General features: G+C 41.3%; 1 protein-coding gene across 2 annotated transcripts in view; it reads left to right on the forward strand.

Annotated features, from left to right (window-relative positions):
- Positions 1-19406: 19406 nt before the first annotated feature.
- The window catches only part of DRC8 (dynein regulatory complex subunit 8), a 32201-nt gene continuing 31932 nt past the window's right edge, over positions 19407-19675 (forward strand). The window contains exon 1 of one of the 2 annotated variants that reach the window (XM_074168910.1): positions 19407-19551. Coding sequence is in view for 1 of the 2 variants with exons in the window: in XM_074168909.1 (XP_074025010.1) it covers positions 19524-19551 (28 nt within the window). In the remaining variant the exon portion in view is untranslated. The remainder of the gene's footprint in view (positions 19552-19675) is intronic. The other variant, XM_074168909.1, reaches the window with a different exon arrangement.

Here is a 19675-nt window from a genome sequence, read left to right on the forward strand (position 1 = left end):
TCACAAAAGAGCCATCTTGGCTCATCTGCTGAGGCACTCGATATCAACTGTTCTGCCAAGGTGGGGACAAAAGTAAACAGGGTCCACCTAGTTAATATTGCAAGATGACTTCCTGAAGCCTACAGACAGTTCTGCATTAATTTAGATGTCATCCATCTGTCCAACCTCCATGTTCTTTTTTGAGTTTTAAATATAAAAATTTTAACAAGAAGATACATCATTAATTCTTCTTGTCTGAACCTCAGACAGAACCCTTGATTTGGTACAGGCCTCATCACATGCTGAGCCCATGTTTTTGGAAGGGCTTCATCGACCTAATCATCTGACAATCCCTCTCACCACCGCCAACTTTATAGATTGATAAATTCTTTTAGGCCAGTTTCAGATCCCCTAAGCCTTACCTTAAATCGGCACATCTGCACGCCCTCACAGCACCTCTTTGTTAGAAAATGCCCTCATCCAGAATCACCCTAGAGCTACAGTCATAGAATCACTGAATGGTTAGAGTTGGAAGGGACCTTAAAGATCATTGAGTTCCAACCCCCCTGCCATAGGCAGGGACACCTCCACTAGAGCAGGTTGCTCAAAGCCCCATCCAGCCTGGCCTTAAACGCTTCCAGGGATGGGACATCCACAACTTCCCTAGGCAACCTGTTCCAGTGCTTCATCACCCTCACAGTAACCCCGCTCCTAAGCAATGTCATGTCTGCCTACTTCAGTAACATACTCATACTGCTTTATACTCCTGTTACCATGGAGAAACAATACACCCAACAGCACTGAGGCATATCAAGAGATTACTTACCCTAAAACATTCAAGCCTGTATGTAAAGACACAAGTACATAAAGTAAGAATCTTCTCCCCCTCCCCCCCTGGAAATTGAACACAATGAACCTGAGATTTTTTTTTTTTTTTAAGTTGCTAAGGCTATCTCTTTATTAAACCACTTAGAAGGCTGAACTTTTTTTTATTTTTAAAAGGAGATTAATTCATACTATAGTAGTAAGGGTACTATCTAATCACTCAATTACACTACCAAACAAATATTCCAAGTGCAGTAGGACTGTGCTTTCAGACTACAGTTTGCCATTACCCATTATTATAAAAGTGAGAAATCCCAGTTATTTTCAAATATCAGGTGATTTAGTTGTGGTAAGAACAGCGTTTCTTATAAAGCTAAGTACATAAAATACACACAACTGATAGAACGTGACCTTAATGACAGCCTCTCAGTGTTAAAAAAAAAAAAAAAGAATTATGTTTTTTTGCTGTTTAAGTTAAATACATATTTCTTACGCATTTGCCTCTGGGAAAAAACTCTTTAAGATGCTCCCCTGTCCTCTTTGAGTCCTATGTTTCAGGAGTTTTGCCTCTTCCCTATTCATACTTTGAAGGGGAAAAAATAAGTTAAAAGAGATATGCTCTCCTCATTGCTGTACACTCTTAATTCAGATAGTAGATCCTTCAGCTCAGCTTTTCCTAGGTCATGCAGACAGACACCAGCTATATCATAAAAATGAGCATTTGGTAATGCAAACTTGTGAAACAAGACAGTGCTAGAGGAAAGCATTTCAGTTTTAATTTGAAAAGCTGCTACTTGTATGATAATCATGGTTATATAAAAAATAAAACATCATTGCTGATGACCCCAAGTACTCCTCCATTAAAATTGCCCTTTCTTTGGTCTCAAAAATATATTAATAATCTTCCTTTCCATTTAAATGGAAAGTCACATCTACCCAATCTACCCAGACATAACAGATGCAATTCTATGCACTTTATTTATCCATCATACAACATTTTCCTCCTAACTGTGTTACTTTCTAACTTAAGAGAATGTTTTTGCTCTCCAAATCAGTCTCCCCTCTCAAAAGTAATTTGGGATCCTCCCTCTGGGACTTGGCACTCAACAGATCAGTTACTCTGGTTTCCCTCACTTTTGTTTACGCTCCTTTAGTTTGCTCTCCTCATCTCTAATGTTCTTTCCATTGTTCACCCTTAGTCCTTCAAAATCGCTGTCCTCCTCCTGTTTGCCAAGAGCGGTGACAAAGGCTTTCAGGAGGGGACTGGATAGCCCCGGGAGTCCCATCCCACCTGGGCTTTGAACCTTTCTGTTCACCTTCTGTGTTGCAGGAGGACCCTGGCATTTATCTTTTCCTAGTTCTGCTCTCTTACAGCCTTGTTTGTCCTGTTCTGGCTACTCTTCTCATGCTTTACCCTACATCTGACCATCACAATAGGCTCCTGGTCTCTTCTGTATGTCCTCAACCCATCTACCCTCAATTAATATTGCCTTCAGAGCTCCATATTCAACACACCATTACTTTAAAAGCAAATGTCATTCTTGAAATACTCTTGAAGTGCCTTTTATGATAGCAAGGAGCATGTGGAGTGAGTCTTTTTCTTTCTCCCTTTTCATCTCTCCTCATGAAATCCTCATTAATCATTATTAAAGCCAGACAGAAATTTCCAGGCATTTTTAAAGTGCTAATTTGTAACAAGTGAGGTTGCATGACAAAGGGTCTATTCTGATGGTTTCTTAGCCCAAAGAACCCCCTATCTATATATCTCTGTAGATAGGCTTTATCTGTAGAGACTATGCAAGGAGGTTGGGAGTTTCGGAGAAATACCACTACACTTGCCCTGTGCTCCGCTCTTTCCCTGACATTCACTATTGCTCACTATCAGAGTCAGGATGCTGAACTAGACTGATCTTGCCTTGTACTATCTATAATCTCTCCATATTTTAATATCAAATGAGGTCCAATTAATCTCAGAAACAAGGCGGTCATTTACCATAATAAGGCCTATTATTTGCACAGGAACTAGATCAGTTAGGCCCTAAGGATGGTTTCGGACCTAAGGATAGTTACTGCCTGATTACAAGTACAGCTAACAGCATTCAAGGGACTGAAATTCAGGTTTCTGGCACCAGCTTGGTTAGCCAGTTTCTCTTCGGTAGCATCTTCCTCTTATTACCCTTCTGCATAGCATTCCCCATAGTACCCTTTGGGCCCCCAGGTGTGTTGTCAGTCAAAGGTCAGTACACAAGTCCTTTTTAAGATCCTAAGGCTATTTTGCTTTTCCTGTGCTGGATGAAGTACTTCAGCAATCCCACCAAGCAGAAGGAAGGGCTGCCAAAGCTACACTGGGATACCACAAATCAGCCACAAACCATGTTTGTTACCATTTAAAGGGCACAAACCCACTGAGCCCATAATGACAAGAATCCCCCTTTTCCCTTTTTCAAGAAGAACTTTTCCTTGCTTAAAACAGCTAAAACCTAAGGCCATGAGTTTCTGAGATACAGTTTCTCAATTCAGAGCATCCAAAGACTCACACAGCTTCCAAGCCTGGCCTTGGAAAACAGGCTGCATCCTCCATCATTAAAACCAGGATTCATTTTGGCTTTATTCAGTCATTCAGAAGTTTACCGACCAGACACTTATCAAGTGTTACCTATGAACTAGTTCATAAGAAGGTATTCAGTTCTGGAAATGAGACATCTGCGGTTTCTTGAATTTTTTCTTGTTATCTGTCACATATACACATTTACTAGATTAGAGCTGTGAACTCAGGAAAATTAGATAGACTAAACCCCTCTGAATAGTGGTCAGTTCGTGAAAGAGGAGGGAGCATTGTAAATCAGCTTCCAAAAAATATTGTTTTCCCATGAGAAGACAATGTGAAACAACCATTTCAAGAAAGTATCAATTAATCTCTCTAAGGGACTATTAAGACAATTATAAGTAGGTTTTAAAGTTGAGTATCAGCTCCAGTGTGCCTTCCTGCTCACATACCAGAAGAAACCTATGGTCAATATATGCAAATAAAACCAATTGGTCTCAGAAGAGATGCAAGACGTGTGGGTGGCAAGACAATTCACAACTGGCAACCAACAGACCAGCTATTGCCTAATGCAACTTTTCTGTTCAACCTGAACAAGCAGAAAACCCAAACAAAAAACCCAAAGAAACCCAAACAACGCTGCCCCTCCCTGCCCCCTTAATGTCCAGATGACCACCTTCTTAGGTTGTCTTTCTCTCCTGTTCTGAGGCTTTGCACCCTCTGTAATACACACAGTACCCTCCTGTTATCATTTTACTTTTTAAGCCTCTTCAATACTCCTTTCTCCTTCTCCTCTTGAGATGCTGCTGTCAAAAGAGGGGAGCAGCCACACACCTTTTGTGGCACCAGAGTGCTGCCAACTCGTAGGCTATCTCCTCTGTTCCCTCTCCCCAGTTCACAAAGAACAGCTTCTACAGATTGGGAAGGCCTTGCTAAACAAACCCACGTAAACCCCCTACAATTTAAGAGAATATTGTATACTAACAAAAGGCACTGCCATGGTCTAACCACATACCATAAATCTGTAATGGGCAAAGCTGAGTAAGCAAACTATTTTTGAATATTCATTAATCCATGTTAGCATGCTTTCAAGATGGCCATTTTTGTAATGAGGGCATGCCATGCAGCTGAAGCCCAGAGCATTCACAAATACACATATCCCAGCAATAGGATGCTTATTTTTTCCTTCCTGAAGCTGCTGGTTTATTCATTTTTAAGTTCTACAGCCTCAGGAGAACTACATGCAGACAGAAGGCAGCACCTCAAACTTCTCTCCAGCACTGCTTTTTACATAGGAAACATGTCCAGTACATTAAAAAGAGAGAAAAAAAAACAACAAACAAACCAAAACAGCAGCTAGGTGTCAGGGAGCTTTCTCTGTCTAGGCACTGCTCTGGCAATCCTGCAAGCCTGTTGTTACAAAATCCTGAGGTCCGCTAAGGTAGCTCCAGAAGACACCAAAGCATCAGAAAGTAACTTGGAAAGTGCAGAACTGCCTTTTCCCCATAGTCTCGGTCTCAGATCTCTTCACTCTTAGCTTTGGAAGCAGCATTCCAAAGTCTAGCTAATTTTCTGTTAGGCCTCAGAATACATCAGCACAGAAAGGAAAAGGAAAAGCTTTCCATGCAGCCGGTGAGAGAAGGAAACGGAGCCTTTTCCTTTCTGCGCTCTCACCTCCCACCACACATGTATGGGCTCGGAGAGCTACACAAAACCCAACCAGGCGCTAGCAAACCACAGCACAAGCATCAGTGACACTTAACTTTAAGACAGTAAACTATACCATCTTTAAATCCAGAAATACAGAAAAGCAGGCTAAAGAAATGAAGTCAGAGATTTGGTTAGCTATGTTTTTTTGGGGGTTTGTTTTTTTGTTTTTTTTTTTTTTTAAGAAACTGTATTTTATCCAATTAAGTTTACCTCAGCTCCCTGGAAAGAAAGCCAATTTATCATAAGCTTCTCTTTAAACCACTCCGCTGGAGCAAATCTGCTCAGCCTTTCTTTATTTTCATGATGAGGAAAACCAGCATCATTTCATATGACAGACTTAGCAGCAACAGAAACTCTTCTGGCAAGACAATAAAGTAACTGCTACCAAATGGCTACAGGTAATTTCCTAGAAAGCATCCAAAAACTCGGTAAGCCCCCTGCGAACTCTGAGAACAATTACTTGACAATAAGCATCAGAAGAAAAGCGCTGTCACTTAACCTTGTTGTTCCACATCCATAGCCTAAGGAGACTCCCAGGAGCGCACCCTTGCCAGAAGGCAGCCAGCCCTTCCAGCAGGTATTATAAACCACAGCCAGGTATCCCATCAGGTCACGCTGCTTTAAAGGAACAGTGCCAGCAGAACCGGGGGGGTGTGTGGGGGTGTGTCAAAAGTTTTCTAGCGGTTTACTGTTGTTAAGGTAGCTAATCCAAGAGTCAATAAGCTCCTAAACTGTCTAGCTAAAATTTTCTGTCAGCAAACAAAGCAAACCATCTTTTTAAATAACATCAGGCCAACCTGTTTTGTACAGCACCCTGAGTTATCACTATTTGCAATCCAAGGCTCTCTGACCTATAGCTTTTCTTATGTCCCAGGACCCCTGTGACTCTGCTGAGTTCATCACAGGGTCAGGGCCTCAATGAGATTCTGGATTTTATGAGTGCTTTTTCATACAAAAGAAAACAGAACTGCCTGGCAGTTCCTCTATGAGATGAGGCATCTGAACTTGTTTCTGCTGCTCCCTCCTGTTCCACTTACCAGCAAAATCAGAGGTCTCCAACAGCAAAAATTAAAACGAGCAAGAAACAAGGTGAGCACAGCATCCCAGTCATAACAAGGAACTGTTTTAACAATCCTATTATCATATCCAGGGCAGCGTTTCTGAAATAAAATAAAAGCTGGTCACTAAGTGACAATAGTGTGCTTGTCTATCATTTACAAACTCAAGACCTTAAAACCGAAAGCATCATTAAAAAGGAATGAAAAAAAAAGATGTGCACTCCAAGTACAAATCTCACACCTTCAAAACAGAGAAGAATCAGATTGTCCACAATATCTAGAAAGTTTTTTTTTATCCCCAGTATATTCCATATGGGAAAGGCTCAGCTACTCTAGTTATGGATAGCACTGTGAAATTCTAGTATACTGACACACAAAAGGCTATTAGAAGTAAAAAAAACCCACAAACCACTTGAAACAGAAGCAATTACGTGAGAAAATAATGTTATAACTGATCAGCTTTAAAGGAAATGAATGCGGACCATTCAGATGGCAAAGCTTTAAATGAATGCTTAAAACCAGCTTTTTTCCTTTATCCTCTATTTCTTCTCTGAAGCTGGTCTCATCACAAAAGCCAACATTTTTTTTTAACTCCATAGTAACTAACTCTAGCAATCCCCGTCCAAGTTCTTAGGCTTGACAATATGAAAGTTTGTACCTAATGCCATGCTTTAGCAACCAGCAATAAATCAGAAGCAAGCTTTAGTTCCACTGTTTATTTGAAGCACACTTATGAGAAAAGATTTCTGGTAATATTTCCTTTTGTTCCTTTGCACTTCTCGTTTACTGGTTTATAGCTTTCCCTATATTCTCTCCCCCTTTTCTATGTATTTCAAATGCTTTCATATACTTGAAATATTTCATCATAATGATGCAGTACTTCACTTTGCTGGAACATTGAGATGTCTGTATTGAACCTGACCTGCGCTGGCAGTGGATCGCAGCTTGCGGCAGCCCACATGAAATGAGTTGAAGATCTCCGACTGCTTCCAAGTGAACAAGGGCTGCTTTGGAGAATGCTACCCCAGATAACCCCCAAACGGAGAGCCTGGGAGGGAAGTGAATGAACATAGATGCTGAGTCACTTTTCACTTTCACTGCTATGAACAAGTAACAAATCCACAGCAGCCAATTTGGATACTCAGCAGCAAAACTTGTGTAAGGGTGAAAATACTTCTCCTTCACTCATGCCTTCCTCTTCCTCCCCGCTCTGCAAACAGTTAGTGGTGTGATGGGGACCACAGTGGAAACTTGCACTTGTGGAGCCCGGGACAGAGCACTTTGCACGACAGCTAACCGGAACCCTTCAGGAGCCAAGGGATGGTCACTCATCACCCACAGCTGGTAGCACCTTGGGCCCAGTCTGCTGGGGAACAAGCACCTGGAGGCCACAGATACTTCTTGAGCCAAGGTTGGAAAAAAGTCTTGGCCTTACAGGGAGGCTGTGGCTTGCAGGCAGAGGGGCGGGAAGAGCAAACACGAAGCACAAGAGATGGAGCAGCCCACCCTGCATGGGCTGAAGCAGAAGGGCTGGTGGAGCAGCGAGGATCCTGCCTTGCCTGCCTGAACAAGGGTGGGCTGTCAGCAGCCTTATGCTGGGATGCTACAGGGTGATTTCTTGGGGGATATCCAGATGGATTTGAATAAGGCAAAGTTTAAAAAAGCATCAAATAAATACCAGTGGTAAACACTGTGCTCTTCCAGAGCGTATTCTGGACTTTAAGCAGTTTTGTTGAAATTTGAAGTTTACTTTGCTTCTCTGGTCAAGTTTATTAAACTGATTTATTACTGCTTCTCCTGGAATCGCATCAGAGATTTTGTTAATTCTAGAGAATAACAAAAATGAGAAAATTCCTTAGAATTAAGAAAAGGAAATTTATGAAACACGGTATTTTAATTAGCAATAAAGTTGCTTGTTGCAGGGCACCAACATCTCTTAAAATCCTAATAGCCTATATTTTAAAATAAAAGCATTTAAAAATGGATAACCATATGTTAATTTTCTCCTTTCTGCCCTTTAGGTATATTTGGAACCACATTTGTAAAGATAAAATAGAAGAATTTTCTTTCAGTACTTTTAACGTTAAGTCTGATGTTTTATCCAAGTTGGAAATTGCATTTGATTTCTGCTTTTTTTTTCCCAGTCTTTACTGTGGCTGCATCTGCTGAAACTGGGGGAGTAAGAGAGGGAGAAGTGTGATTTACATTGTTGGAGCTTACTGCTGAAATCAGTGCTGTTACTTGTGTGAGGTAAAGCTAAGCATATATATATGTCTCATGATTGGGATTGAGTATAAGTATATGCCTCAAGACTGGGATTTCTCCATTAGCCATTTAGATCTGCTGATATTTTGGATCAGCAAATTTTGGATATTTTAGATCCTCCTCACTTCAATTTTTTTCAAAATGTGAAGATCCTTTATATATCATTCTGACAAATACAACTTTTCTATCTGATTATCTATATCCAGTTTTTCTTTCATCCTTTTGTTTTCTGATGCTTCTGTTTCAAGCATTTGACTGTGTTTTCTCACTTCTTTGGTTTTATCCTATTTTTAAATCCTCTCATTTAGGTTTAATTCTAATTCTTCTTCTAACACTAGTACCTCACAGATCTTTTCTCTTCCCAGTGCATATTATCTTTCTCAGTAGATAACACATATGCTCTGTCTCTCCAGCTTCCAGATATTAGCACTTTTACTCTTGATTTCCAAGTGACAATATAAGTGATTAATTCCATGCAATTATTTGTGATCACAAATTTGACAAAAAAAGAGCTCTTACAAGCTAAGTTTGTCTGTGAAACCTTATGTTTATTATAAATTCAACTCTTATCTGCTGCAATCCACCAGGCTATTGAAGGATTTTGGGAGGATGGACAAAAGAATTTGGTGATGGCTCTCTTAAAAGCAGAAGACATCTTCCCAACATTAACCATTGGGTTGCTACTAATGGCACTGGCTCCTTTATAAACCGGAACACCTTATGCAGATCCAAATGCTGGGCCTGGAGCTTTGAGTGATCTGTGAACTTATGGAGCTTCTCTCCACCCCACCCATTCCCCTTTGTAACTCTGATATTACTGCAAATTATCCCTGCTGAGAAAAAGAGATGGGTATTTACTTCTTTCAAAATCTCCAGTCAGAGATTCTCCTCTGTTTCACATTTCTCAAATCTATGGGGAAGCCAATAGCTCCAGGCTGATAACTTTATGCATTCATATCTTGTACAATGAATATAACTTGGAAAGTGATAAAAACAGAGCTCTGAAAATCAGCTTCTTCCTTCTACTATTGAATCAAAGTCATCCCACAAAGACAGACAACCTCTTTTAGTCCTTTCTGGGACTGTGTCATATTTACTGAGGAGGTCTTCAATCACTCTGGAAACTGGACTTCTGAAAATATGCTGAAAATTTTGGCTGCTAGAGTTGTTTAGGAGAACAAGAGATTCTCAGACTTCTGAAATTTTAGATCAGAAGAATCATGTGTGTCTCCATGGCTACCAGATCAGTTTGTGAGCATCCTGGCAGATTTCTGATAACCATTTTGGAAGGTTTCATAGATAAACTGCTTAGAGAAAAGGCTTGCTAGTGAGACCAAGGCTGTATATATTTGACCATCGGTCAGAAGGAAGGACGTGTTTCTGCACCACCTTGCTGTTTGACCTTGTTAAACTTGCTGTTGTCAGAGATAGAGATCAATAAAGTGGCCCATTTAGTGTCTTGGGATCTGGTGATCATGGGCCTGTCAATGTCTCTGTAAAATCTGACTTTTAGCATGCAAATATTTCACTATGGGAAGAGGAAGAGTGGTGGTGCCACTGAAGTGAAGGGTTCAAGGACGTGTCTGCTTCCAGGAGCATCTTTGGTTGTTTACAGAGGCACACAAAAGGCTCAGCACTTGGGTATGCCATCTGCCCTAGGTCCCACATTCTTTCCACATGCCTCCCTTCTTGCTATATGCTCTACATTTTCTTATTCTACATTTTCTTATTCTACATTTTCTTTTTTTCTACAAATTAACCTCAGCTTCACCTCTTTAATACTAAATTTTACTTTTCTCTTCAATCACGTATCTTCAACCTGTTTCGGATGCTCCACACTGCACCTAAGAGACAGACTACTTGCAAAGGGGATGGGGAGAGAGGTACAAATACTGTCTTAAAGATATGCTCTACTATCTTAAAGATACCCTAAAATATACTACACTAACACTTAGCTCACATGCAATACGTACCTGATACAATATCACTTTTCAGGTAAGGCTTTCTGAACTTTGGGAGGTTTGTTCTTAATCCTCTAACTAACTACAGATGGAAAATCACTTACGTGTGTTAGTGTTTGAAAAATGGGAGTTAAAAGGCTTATCCAAGGTCACAGCTCAGGTCTGGTAACAGAGAAACACCACTTAATAATTTCACTGTCAGATTCTGTGTAGTTCTACAGTGGTTTAAGATCTTATTGTCCCAGCAGTTGCACTGCTTGAGAAGTGACAAAATGGATGATTCCTCCCTGTGTCACAGTGTTGTTTATCAATTTGAATTATTAAATATGCTCTGCTGTGTTGAACAGCCAGGATGAGGTAAAAGGAGGTGGAAGGAGACATACTGGGGCATCCACGCCCATTACTATCCAATTCTTCTGTTACAGGGGGGAGATGCCAGCTGGAAGGTAAAGTCACCAAGAGACAACAGTATTGCCTCAAATCACTGCAGCAAGGTTTGGTCTTAAGATCTTGCAGTTTAGTCAAAAACTACCCTTCCTCTCAGGCTCTGTGTTTGGTTGAGTTAATCTAAACTGACAGTAACTATAGCTGTCAAGGTGGTGATGATGTATACAGCAATGCCAGTAAATACTGCTGTATCATGAAAGTATACATAAAAAGATGTGGTTTGCTGTAATTATATACTTCAATAAGCAATTATAAGAAAGTAACTGTCTCACACTGTAAGTGATACCACTTCTAGGTTTATTTACATAGCTATCCAATTCCTGATGGTAAGTCATGGTGCCAGTGACATAGAACTGGGAAGAGGTTACCCATCTAGAGTTTACTGAACCTCAGACTCAGGTGGATTATTAAACTTGTATTTCCACTTTGTAAAGTTCAGTTAGCAGTTTAAAACTTAAGTATATATTAGCATATATTTAAAACTTTAGCATATATCACTGTCCTGCATAATCTTAGCCATAACTTCCTTAAGTGAGCAGGTAATTGATCACAGCTTTCCTAATGCTGCAAATCTTTACCTGTTGGGGTAATCTTACACACTGATCTGTGTATGATCAATGTGTCTGATCAGCAACTGTGACTTAAGCAGTTGTCCCTCGCTCCATTATACTGTGCAAGTATTTATGTGGCTATTCAGCAAATGAGACCTCATCTCATGGAGAAATAACCATTAGTACTTTGTTGCCTATTTGTTTTTCGTGGGTCGTTTTTCAGGTTGTTTGTCATTTCCCTGGTGTGGTTCATTGCACAGCTTCATAAATGCTTAAGTGATACAGCTCTGAAAGTCCAACCCTTAGACAATTTAAATGGCTTTATCAGGATATTTAATGCCTCAGAATATTTTATGCCTCTTCCTGTTAAGTCTCCTTTATCTGCATCTGTCTACAGTATCTATTTGAATCAGTTTAGCATGTTGCAGTTTTCCCCACTCCTTAGGGCTCTGCATGTGATAACTGCTTGTCCTTCTGTCCCAAAAGGCTAATGCCCTTATCATGTCTTCCTCTGCAAACACTTACCTCTTCCCTGCAGGTACCAACCAGCTATTTCATAGTCCAAATGATGTAACATAACAAAGCTAAATTTGTTTGAAAATGATGGCCACTGTACTCTGTGGAAGGGACGCAACTTCTATTTCAGAGGTGAAAAAGGGATCATATGTCTAAAACAAGTCTGTCTTTTTTTTTTTTTCCTCCCACCTCTGCCATCTAGTCTAATAAATGATGATGCTTCTCTATTCAAGCCCTGCTTTTACTTCCTTGGTGGGCCTCCACATGAACGGAGTGTGACTGGAAGCTAGTTGAGGATGGAGAGCAAGCCAGCGATGGATCAAAAGCCCCTTCCACCCACTGATGGAGGACTTGGGCTGAAAGTCTCAGGCCACTGCTTGATGGCAGGTCTGTGTTTCCTTAGCCACAGTCAGTTGTTCTTATGCTGTCCCTTCTGCTGCGCTGGCCCAGCTCACAACCTGGCAACCACAATGACAAAAAAAAAAGATTATTTTGTAGCTGAATCATTTCCTAAATGGATCCTTTCATGGTCGTGCCCTTGGGCAGGGCAGAGAAGGTGATACAAAAGCAGGTGATGCCTCTGCTTGCCCTGGTACAGGCCACTGAAAACCCGACCAATTCAAAGTATTTTGCACCTCTCTTAATTTGAGTTACTGTGTCCAAATGGCTCAGTAGACAAATGCTTCTTATAACTAGGTTTATGATATGTCTAAATAGTTACACTGGCAAAATTTACAAGTGGAGGAGCAGTTTTGATGGCTTATTTTTCCTGTTCCCTAGAATGAAGAATATAGCAAAATGTCAACTCTTCTTGGTAAAATTGGCTGAACTTCAGCTTTTGACAGTGTAACAGTCTATTGTGGTATGAATATTTTACATTCATAGCCAACATGCACAGTCTCTGAGCACAGATTAGATTTTCATTAATACAGTTATCTATCTTCTGGCCACAGTGCATCAAAGTCCCCTATCCCTCACGAGGGAATCAAACAGGAGTTCAATTTCTTTCTTATTCTAAAGGTAGAGGAAATATCCCTAGGATGTGTCTCAGCTCTGTTCCTTTTTTCCCTCTCTTAAAGTAACAAAGCATATTTTTATTTCAAAGCAACTTTCATTTTACAATAGTAAGTCTATATAGGAAACTTTACAAAACATGCTCCATACAGTATCTCAAGTAAGATCAGAAGTAACATTATTTAAATACAGAAATTAATTAATCTCTGCAAAGTTAAAGCTTATATTTAAGTAATAAGAAAATGTCATGAACCTGGAAAAACAAGCTATCCATGCAATTAGCCCTTTGAATAAAAAGCACACTGAGATGAATGAGAATTGAGGTGATGCTTATGCTATAACACTAGTCTTAATCCTGTGCCATTTGTGTCAGTGGAGATGAATAAATCGTGAATCAAATTAAAATCAAATTAAGAGTCCTGCAGACCTTAACCTTATTCCCATGGCAGTTCTGAAGTTAACATGAGCAGGTAGTGGGGTCAGACTTGTAAAGTGAAATCCTGAACACATTAAGTTAATGGGAGTTGCTATAGAATATGATTTTTTCCCTCTCCTACTGTAGATTTAAAAGGATAATGCTACATAAATTCTCCAAATATTATCTTCACAAACAGATGGTCTAGAATTTATTTTAATAAATGAAAACTTGCATGCTGAAGAAAAAAGAAAAATCTTAAGTGCTTAAATTGATGGAGTTTCTTATACCCAGGTTCATTTTGATTTTGATTATTACTAACCTAGTGAGTACAGCAACATCTTCATGCCCAAACAATCTTGACAGAGGATCTAAAAGAGAGTAGTTCTGCTACTCATGCACTGGAAAGATTTTCCTGAGTTTTAAAATGTACTGTATCATGCCTCATGTAAACTGATTAAGTGCCATATATGATCATTCAGATGTGTAACCTTAGTTCCTCCTCTCATCCCAAAGCTAACTACTCCTGTGTCACGGCTGACAGCTTTGTAAATTGCACCCTTAAACTGCATGTTATCATATAACAAACAACGAAATAAGAGCTTTTTTTCAAAGGCTAGCTTCACAATATTGGTAACATAAACACAGTTCCAGTGTTCAACCTTCCCATTCTATTGTGATTGTCCAAATGTCAGTCTGAAACCTATGATTTTGTGTTTTTCTCATATATCTCTATTTTTACACCGCTTCTAGATCTTTTTACTATTAGAGAGCCTCCCTTAAATATTAAACAACAATCAAAAAGTCTTTCAATTTTTATGAACACCAAAATGAGCCTTCTGGGTCATATCAAAGGTCCATCTCTTTGAGTATCCTTTCTTCTAGTGAGGCCTAAAGCAGCTGCTCAGTGCAGAACCAAGCAAATGGGTATCTTGGATACTCTCTCTCTCAGCCTCCTACAAATGGTCTGTGATTCAAGGACTCCCTGAGCTAGAGGCATTAAGGAGTATTTCCATGTATTCAGTACCACTCATGGGTTTTTCTTCTTTTCTTCCTAAGTACATAAATTCAGTGATTTGATAGTATGTTATTTGGGGAATTTTTGACATGGTATTGAAACACGTGCAGAGAACTTTTTCAAAAAAAACAGAGAAGGTAAGAACAGAGTTTGCATTCATGTTGCCAACACCACTGCTTTTGTCTCTTGCAAGAGCGGTTCCATTGATGATGTCTTGCTGCTCCAGAAGTCCCTCATTCCTCAATTTCAGGCTGCTGGCTCACACCTTCTAGGCTCCAGAGGAACACAGGTGTCTTGGATATGGAAACCAAGGTCTTCATTCAAGCAAGCAGGCTTTCTTTACCAGTATGGGGCCCCTGAAGTTGGCTCGGTGTTCAGTGGCGAGCCCCTGCTGCCTGTGGAGCACTGGGAAAAGTACTCATGGCAACCCGTGTTGCTAGGCAGATGGATGATTGTGTTTTGTTCTTGCCACCGTGTTCTCGGGGATCCTGGCTTCATTTCTAGATATAATTAATGGTAATAAAGTCTGAGGGTTAAAATATGTGGATCTCTAGGGCCATTTCTGTGCCTGGGTGGGATGGGGAACAGCATCCTGGCACTTACAAAAAAAAAAAAAAGGCAAGAGCTTTTTTCTGCTGCAGCTCTTTAGGCATAGTCCCAGAGGCAGAGCACTGCCAGTAACTCCTTGACATTGAGGAATATTGCTGAGGGAAAGAAATGCTTCCTTTTTCCTAGCGACTCATTTTTAATGCATGTTCAGTCACTTTTCCTTAAATGCAGATTTGTTGGAGCTGGACAGGAGCAGCTAAAGAGCCATAGGATAGTAGCTGTATATGAGCAACAAGAGATACTTGCTAGGACAGTTCCAAAGCCATCCCGTGAACTGGGAGATGCTGCTGTTATAATCAGCCTTCAAATCTATTTTTTCCTTTTCCTTCCTTCTGAGTTTTACTTAAAGACTCAGCCAGCCACTGAGCCTTCTCCCTCTGAAAGAGTATCTCACCCTTCCTGCCTTCGTCCCTATTTCTCCCTCACTTCTAATTGCATGGCCCAACTTCCTGGCTCTGCTGATTCCGATGCTTGTCAGACCCTGTACTGAATTTCTTAATGTAGCAGAAAACTATTCATTTTTTGATGGTTTGTTTTTTTACTACTACAGTGACTCATATCTGCTCTCAAGGAATGGCAGAGCCAGCACAAGGTAGAAGGAGGATGTGCAGCCAGCAGTAGAGAAGCAAGGACAAGACTGAAGAAAGAGCTGGATCCTCCCCTTTCAGCGTCGGTGAACTCCACCTGTCTCAAAGAAACATACCCTGACATTTTATTTAAGAGATCAGATTTTGGTCTTCCAGTTACTACCTGTATGAAAAATAAAGGAACTCTCTTGCCAATTTATGTGCTTTCTTCTGTTCTGTAGGTCAGACCAGGAAGACTTATTTTTCAAAAAGAAAACAAAATGATGACAGATAAGGTTAATATAAAAATACCAGCAGCCTGGAAGAGGTCAATGGTAGAGCAAGTAATGGTGGCCATGCCTATTTGTCTGTCTCTACCCATTCTATCAGGCTTCCCTTCATCTGGTCCAAGCATAGGATCAAAGCCTGAAGTAACAAAGAGAACAAGCCAGAAGAGAAGCTGTCTTCCCTTCCACACATTAAGGAATGAGGTAGCTGCTCTCAGTGCAATTTACCCCAAATCTGAAGGGAAAGGTACAGCATAGGCAAGGAATGATGGAGTCATCTTCTCATTTTTATCTGGTTGCTGTGTATCATTTGGGTAAACAGATAATGTTTAGATAATACTCTGTTTTGAAGAAGCTGTTTCTGAGTCACTCAGATCAGCTGCTGCTCCCAGAAGAAGAGTGAAATGAAGATGCCAAATGCACTTGGGTCATTCACGTTACATTGGTGAAAAAGGGTACTGCGACATGGAAACACCTTTCTGAGTGGTAGGGCTGCATCCGTTTAGCTACAGAGGAGTTGTAGGCAGACACCTGTCACAGAATCGTACCTATTCATTTACTTTCTCTGTGAAGAGCAAATGAATTAGCTTCTTTGTGCCTTCCCAAGGCCCCATGGAGGGAATTCTATAGTGAAGGTCTTCAGCAAGCGTTCAGAGTAAAGGTGTGTCCAAACGCTGCAACCCCAAAGCCACGGGAGGGACACTGCTTTGTAGGACTTTATTATACCTCCTTGAACTGCTTTATCTTTTACATCACGTCTCCCATCTCAGAGCTGTTTTTTATTGCTGAACAAAATTTCTGAACATGTGCATGGAAAATATACAGGATGTGTGATAGGACCCTGATAGCTGAGAGGAATGTATGTGATGAAATTGGGTGCAGAGGCCAGGGTACCTTAAGTCTATTAGACTTCAGTGGATTCAGGCTTTGTATCAACAAGGCTGGTTTCTTCCATATTTTCCCTGAGATATTTTCTGACATTTTTAAAATGAAAAATTACAAGTTTAAAAGGGTATGTTCTCTTCAGAGGAGCTCTTTAAAGATCTTGCATGCAGCAGCTGATATTTCAAGCTGTTGAATTAGTAGTTCTGGGTTTCCTTTTGTACTTGTCTGTGCCAAAATGCGATTAGTTGTTTCAGCCCACTCATAGCCTTGGTTTGAGATGTCTGTGCATTAAGTTAGAAGGGAAACAGTCGTGGTTCAGGTCCAATATTTGATCTGCATTATAATTGTTAACATTTCTTTCCTACATAGATTTTTCAAGATACATTGCCAGGAAATTTTAAAGTAGTGAGTTCTCGTTTTCAAGTGCCTTCTCATTCCATATCTTGTTCTGTTCTGGAGACAGGCAAGACACCAAATCCTTGTGTGTCAGGAATTGGGGAAAGAAGGGGAAACAGGTGCTGACACTTGGCTGCAAGCTATTGAAAGCGAAAGGAAACTCCAGGCTGGAGCAGATGATGCAAATGAAGCACTTTGATTTACAGTAATTGTCCTGAGTGGAACCTCAACAACATGTGCAGGACAGTGCGAAACACTGTTTGCTGGAATCAGTATTAGCTGTAAGTCATAAAAGATTCTGCAGGTAGGCTAAAGGTAGCAAACTTAACAAGTACGAACACCCAGGATTTTACCAATATTTTTATATACTCAGAATAGTGCTCTCCCCAAGGAGCTATTGTAGCAGCTTGTGAGGGCCGGAGTCAGCTGCTACATGGGACTTGGACATTGTGGCATAGACAACCTGTCACAGCTGTTGCGTGCTTCATGATTTCCCCATTCTTGATTGGCTTTTACGCACTGCCTTCGTTGCCATCCCTCTTGGAGGAAACAAAGACAAGTGTGTGCCAGATAGGAGAGAGTGGTGAGGAAAGCCCTGGTGAAATTGCTGGGAAGATGTTAAAGGTAGTAGCCTCAGTGGAGTTACTACTGTCTTGCCACGTCACATTTGCAGCGACTCACTTCAATTCAAAGGCTACTGTATAATTCACACAATAGGCAATACTTGTGTCTATTTTAAAGCTGAATGTTGTTCATATTTTGGGTATGGATTTGGCATGAAAATCCAAATGACTAGAACAGGATTTTTTTAAAGTTTTTATTAGGAAGCTGGGGTAAACACTCTGAATTAGCATAGCATTTGTAGAAGATCTGTAAATGTCCTATGATGAATCAGGTGATCTGGAAAACGATGTAAGAAACCTAATGTTGGGCACAATGTTCAAGAACACAAAATTCCACTTTTGGGGTAGGAGAGGGAAGAGATAAGAAAGCTCTGTCCTTGCCAAAACAATGTATTTTGCGCTTTTCTTCAAACATGTGACTCATTCACCACTATAGATCTACACCAGGAAAGACAATGGTTTTGTGTGTGAAGGGGCTGAGGGAATAAGAAATGGCACCGCTGTAAGACTGGAAGATAAGGGCCTTTCCTCCTCCTGTTGCTGCTGCATCCTCTAACTTCGTCTGCCATGCTGGTCTCACCAAAACTTCTCTTACCAATTTGAAAGGAAACAAATCAGTGCTACGCCTGCAGTCAAACACGTAATTTGAAATATTTAGTTACTTTAATAAATGGTTCAAGTCTGTACTAACATTTCAGAGGGATCAGCTTTGTCAGAGAGCATCATCAGCTGTTTTCCCAACAGAGTAAAGATGTATTCTCTTGGGCATCTATTATACCCTCTTTACTCAGCCATGTTCGATGAAAACACAGAAATAAGTGTCTGAAAGGCAAACAGCAAACTTTAAAATGTTATAAAAAAAAAGTGATTCTTTTAAAGCAAAGAAGCCCTATTTGCGTTCAACGTGGTTTTTTTAAATTTTAGGCCTCCATGAATACTGAGCTCATTGTAACTTTGAGAGGTGGGAATGAGCCTGCGAGGAGTCATCCACAGGGGCTTTGCAAAAATTTAACATCTGACAAACAAGCACCTGCTATAGCGAGGACAAGGTTTTAGTTCTAGGAATTTCATAAATATTTATTTTCTATGAATACATGGTTGCATCTTGCCGGAATATTAATATTTATATTTTCTCTACTTTCACAGTTGTTTTAGAGTCAGAAGAACCAGGCATCTCAAGCGTGTCTGCTAAAACACACTGCTAAATTTAAACTGCACCGTTTAATATCGCTAAGAAAGAATATTTTAGCTCTTTCAGCACGATGGCATTTAGAATAAAATGTTCTTTCACTTTCTAAAGCTCAGATACATGGAAATCGCTGCAATTGCTGGGAAAACTCCATTTTTAAGAGAAATGGGAGTACTGTGAAGGAGCTCATTCGGGGCCTGGCTGCAGCACCGGCCCTGCTTCACAGGCCAGATTTGGGGTTTCATCACGTTTTCCATCACTTTAGCAGAAGTGGGAATAACATCCTACCCCCCAGCGTGGGGTTGCCCGGGGCCTGGTGATCAGGGACCCACATTTTGGGTTTGATCGATGTTTTGAGGGGTGGGCTGTGGCCGTGGCCCCCTGCCTGCTGCGGTGCCAGAGCCCGACACTCCGAGCCTCCACCAAACGACTCCCATCGTCTTTCACTGGCTTTCCATGTCAGGAGGCCGCAAGCGACGAGCTTTCCAGGGCGGAGGGAAGGTAGCTGCGTCTGCCAGCCGGGACCAGGCCGCTGGCAGGGGGCCTCGCCTCGCCCGATGGCGGTGAGCCGCGGCGGCCGCAAGGCGCGGCGGCTGCGGGAGGTGAGGCCCGGCCGGGCCCGGCCAGGCCCGCGTCGCCATGGCGACGGCGCGGGGCTGCTGCCATGGCGGAGACGGAGGGGAGCAGCGAGGGTAAGGCCGCGCCGGGGCCGGGCCCTCCCGCCCCAAGGACTGTGCGGGGGGACTGGCGGGGGGGGATGAGCCGCCGCTGGGAGGTGGCCGAGCGGGGCCTGCCCCACCGCGGCCTCCGGCGGCG

This window comes from Numenius arquata, chromosome 2 (assembly GCF_964106895.1).
Source record: "Numenius arquata chromosome 2, bNumArq3.hap1.1, whole genome shotgun sequence".
NCBI lineage: Eukaryota > Metazoa > Chordata > Aves > Charadriiformes > Scolopacidae > Numenius > Numenius arquata.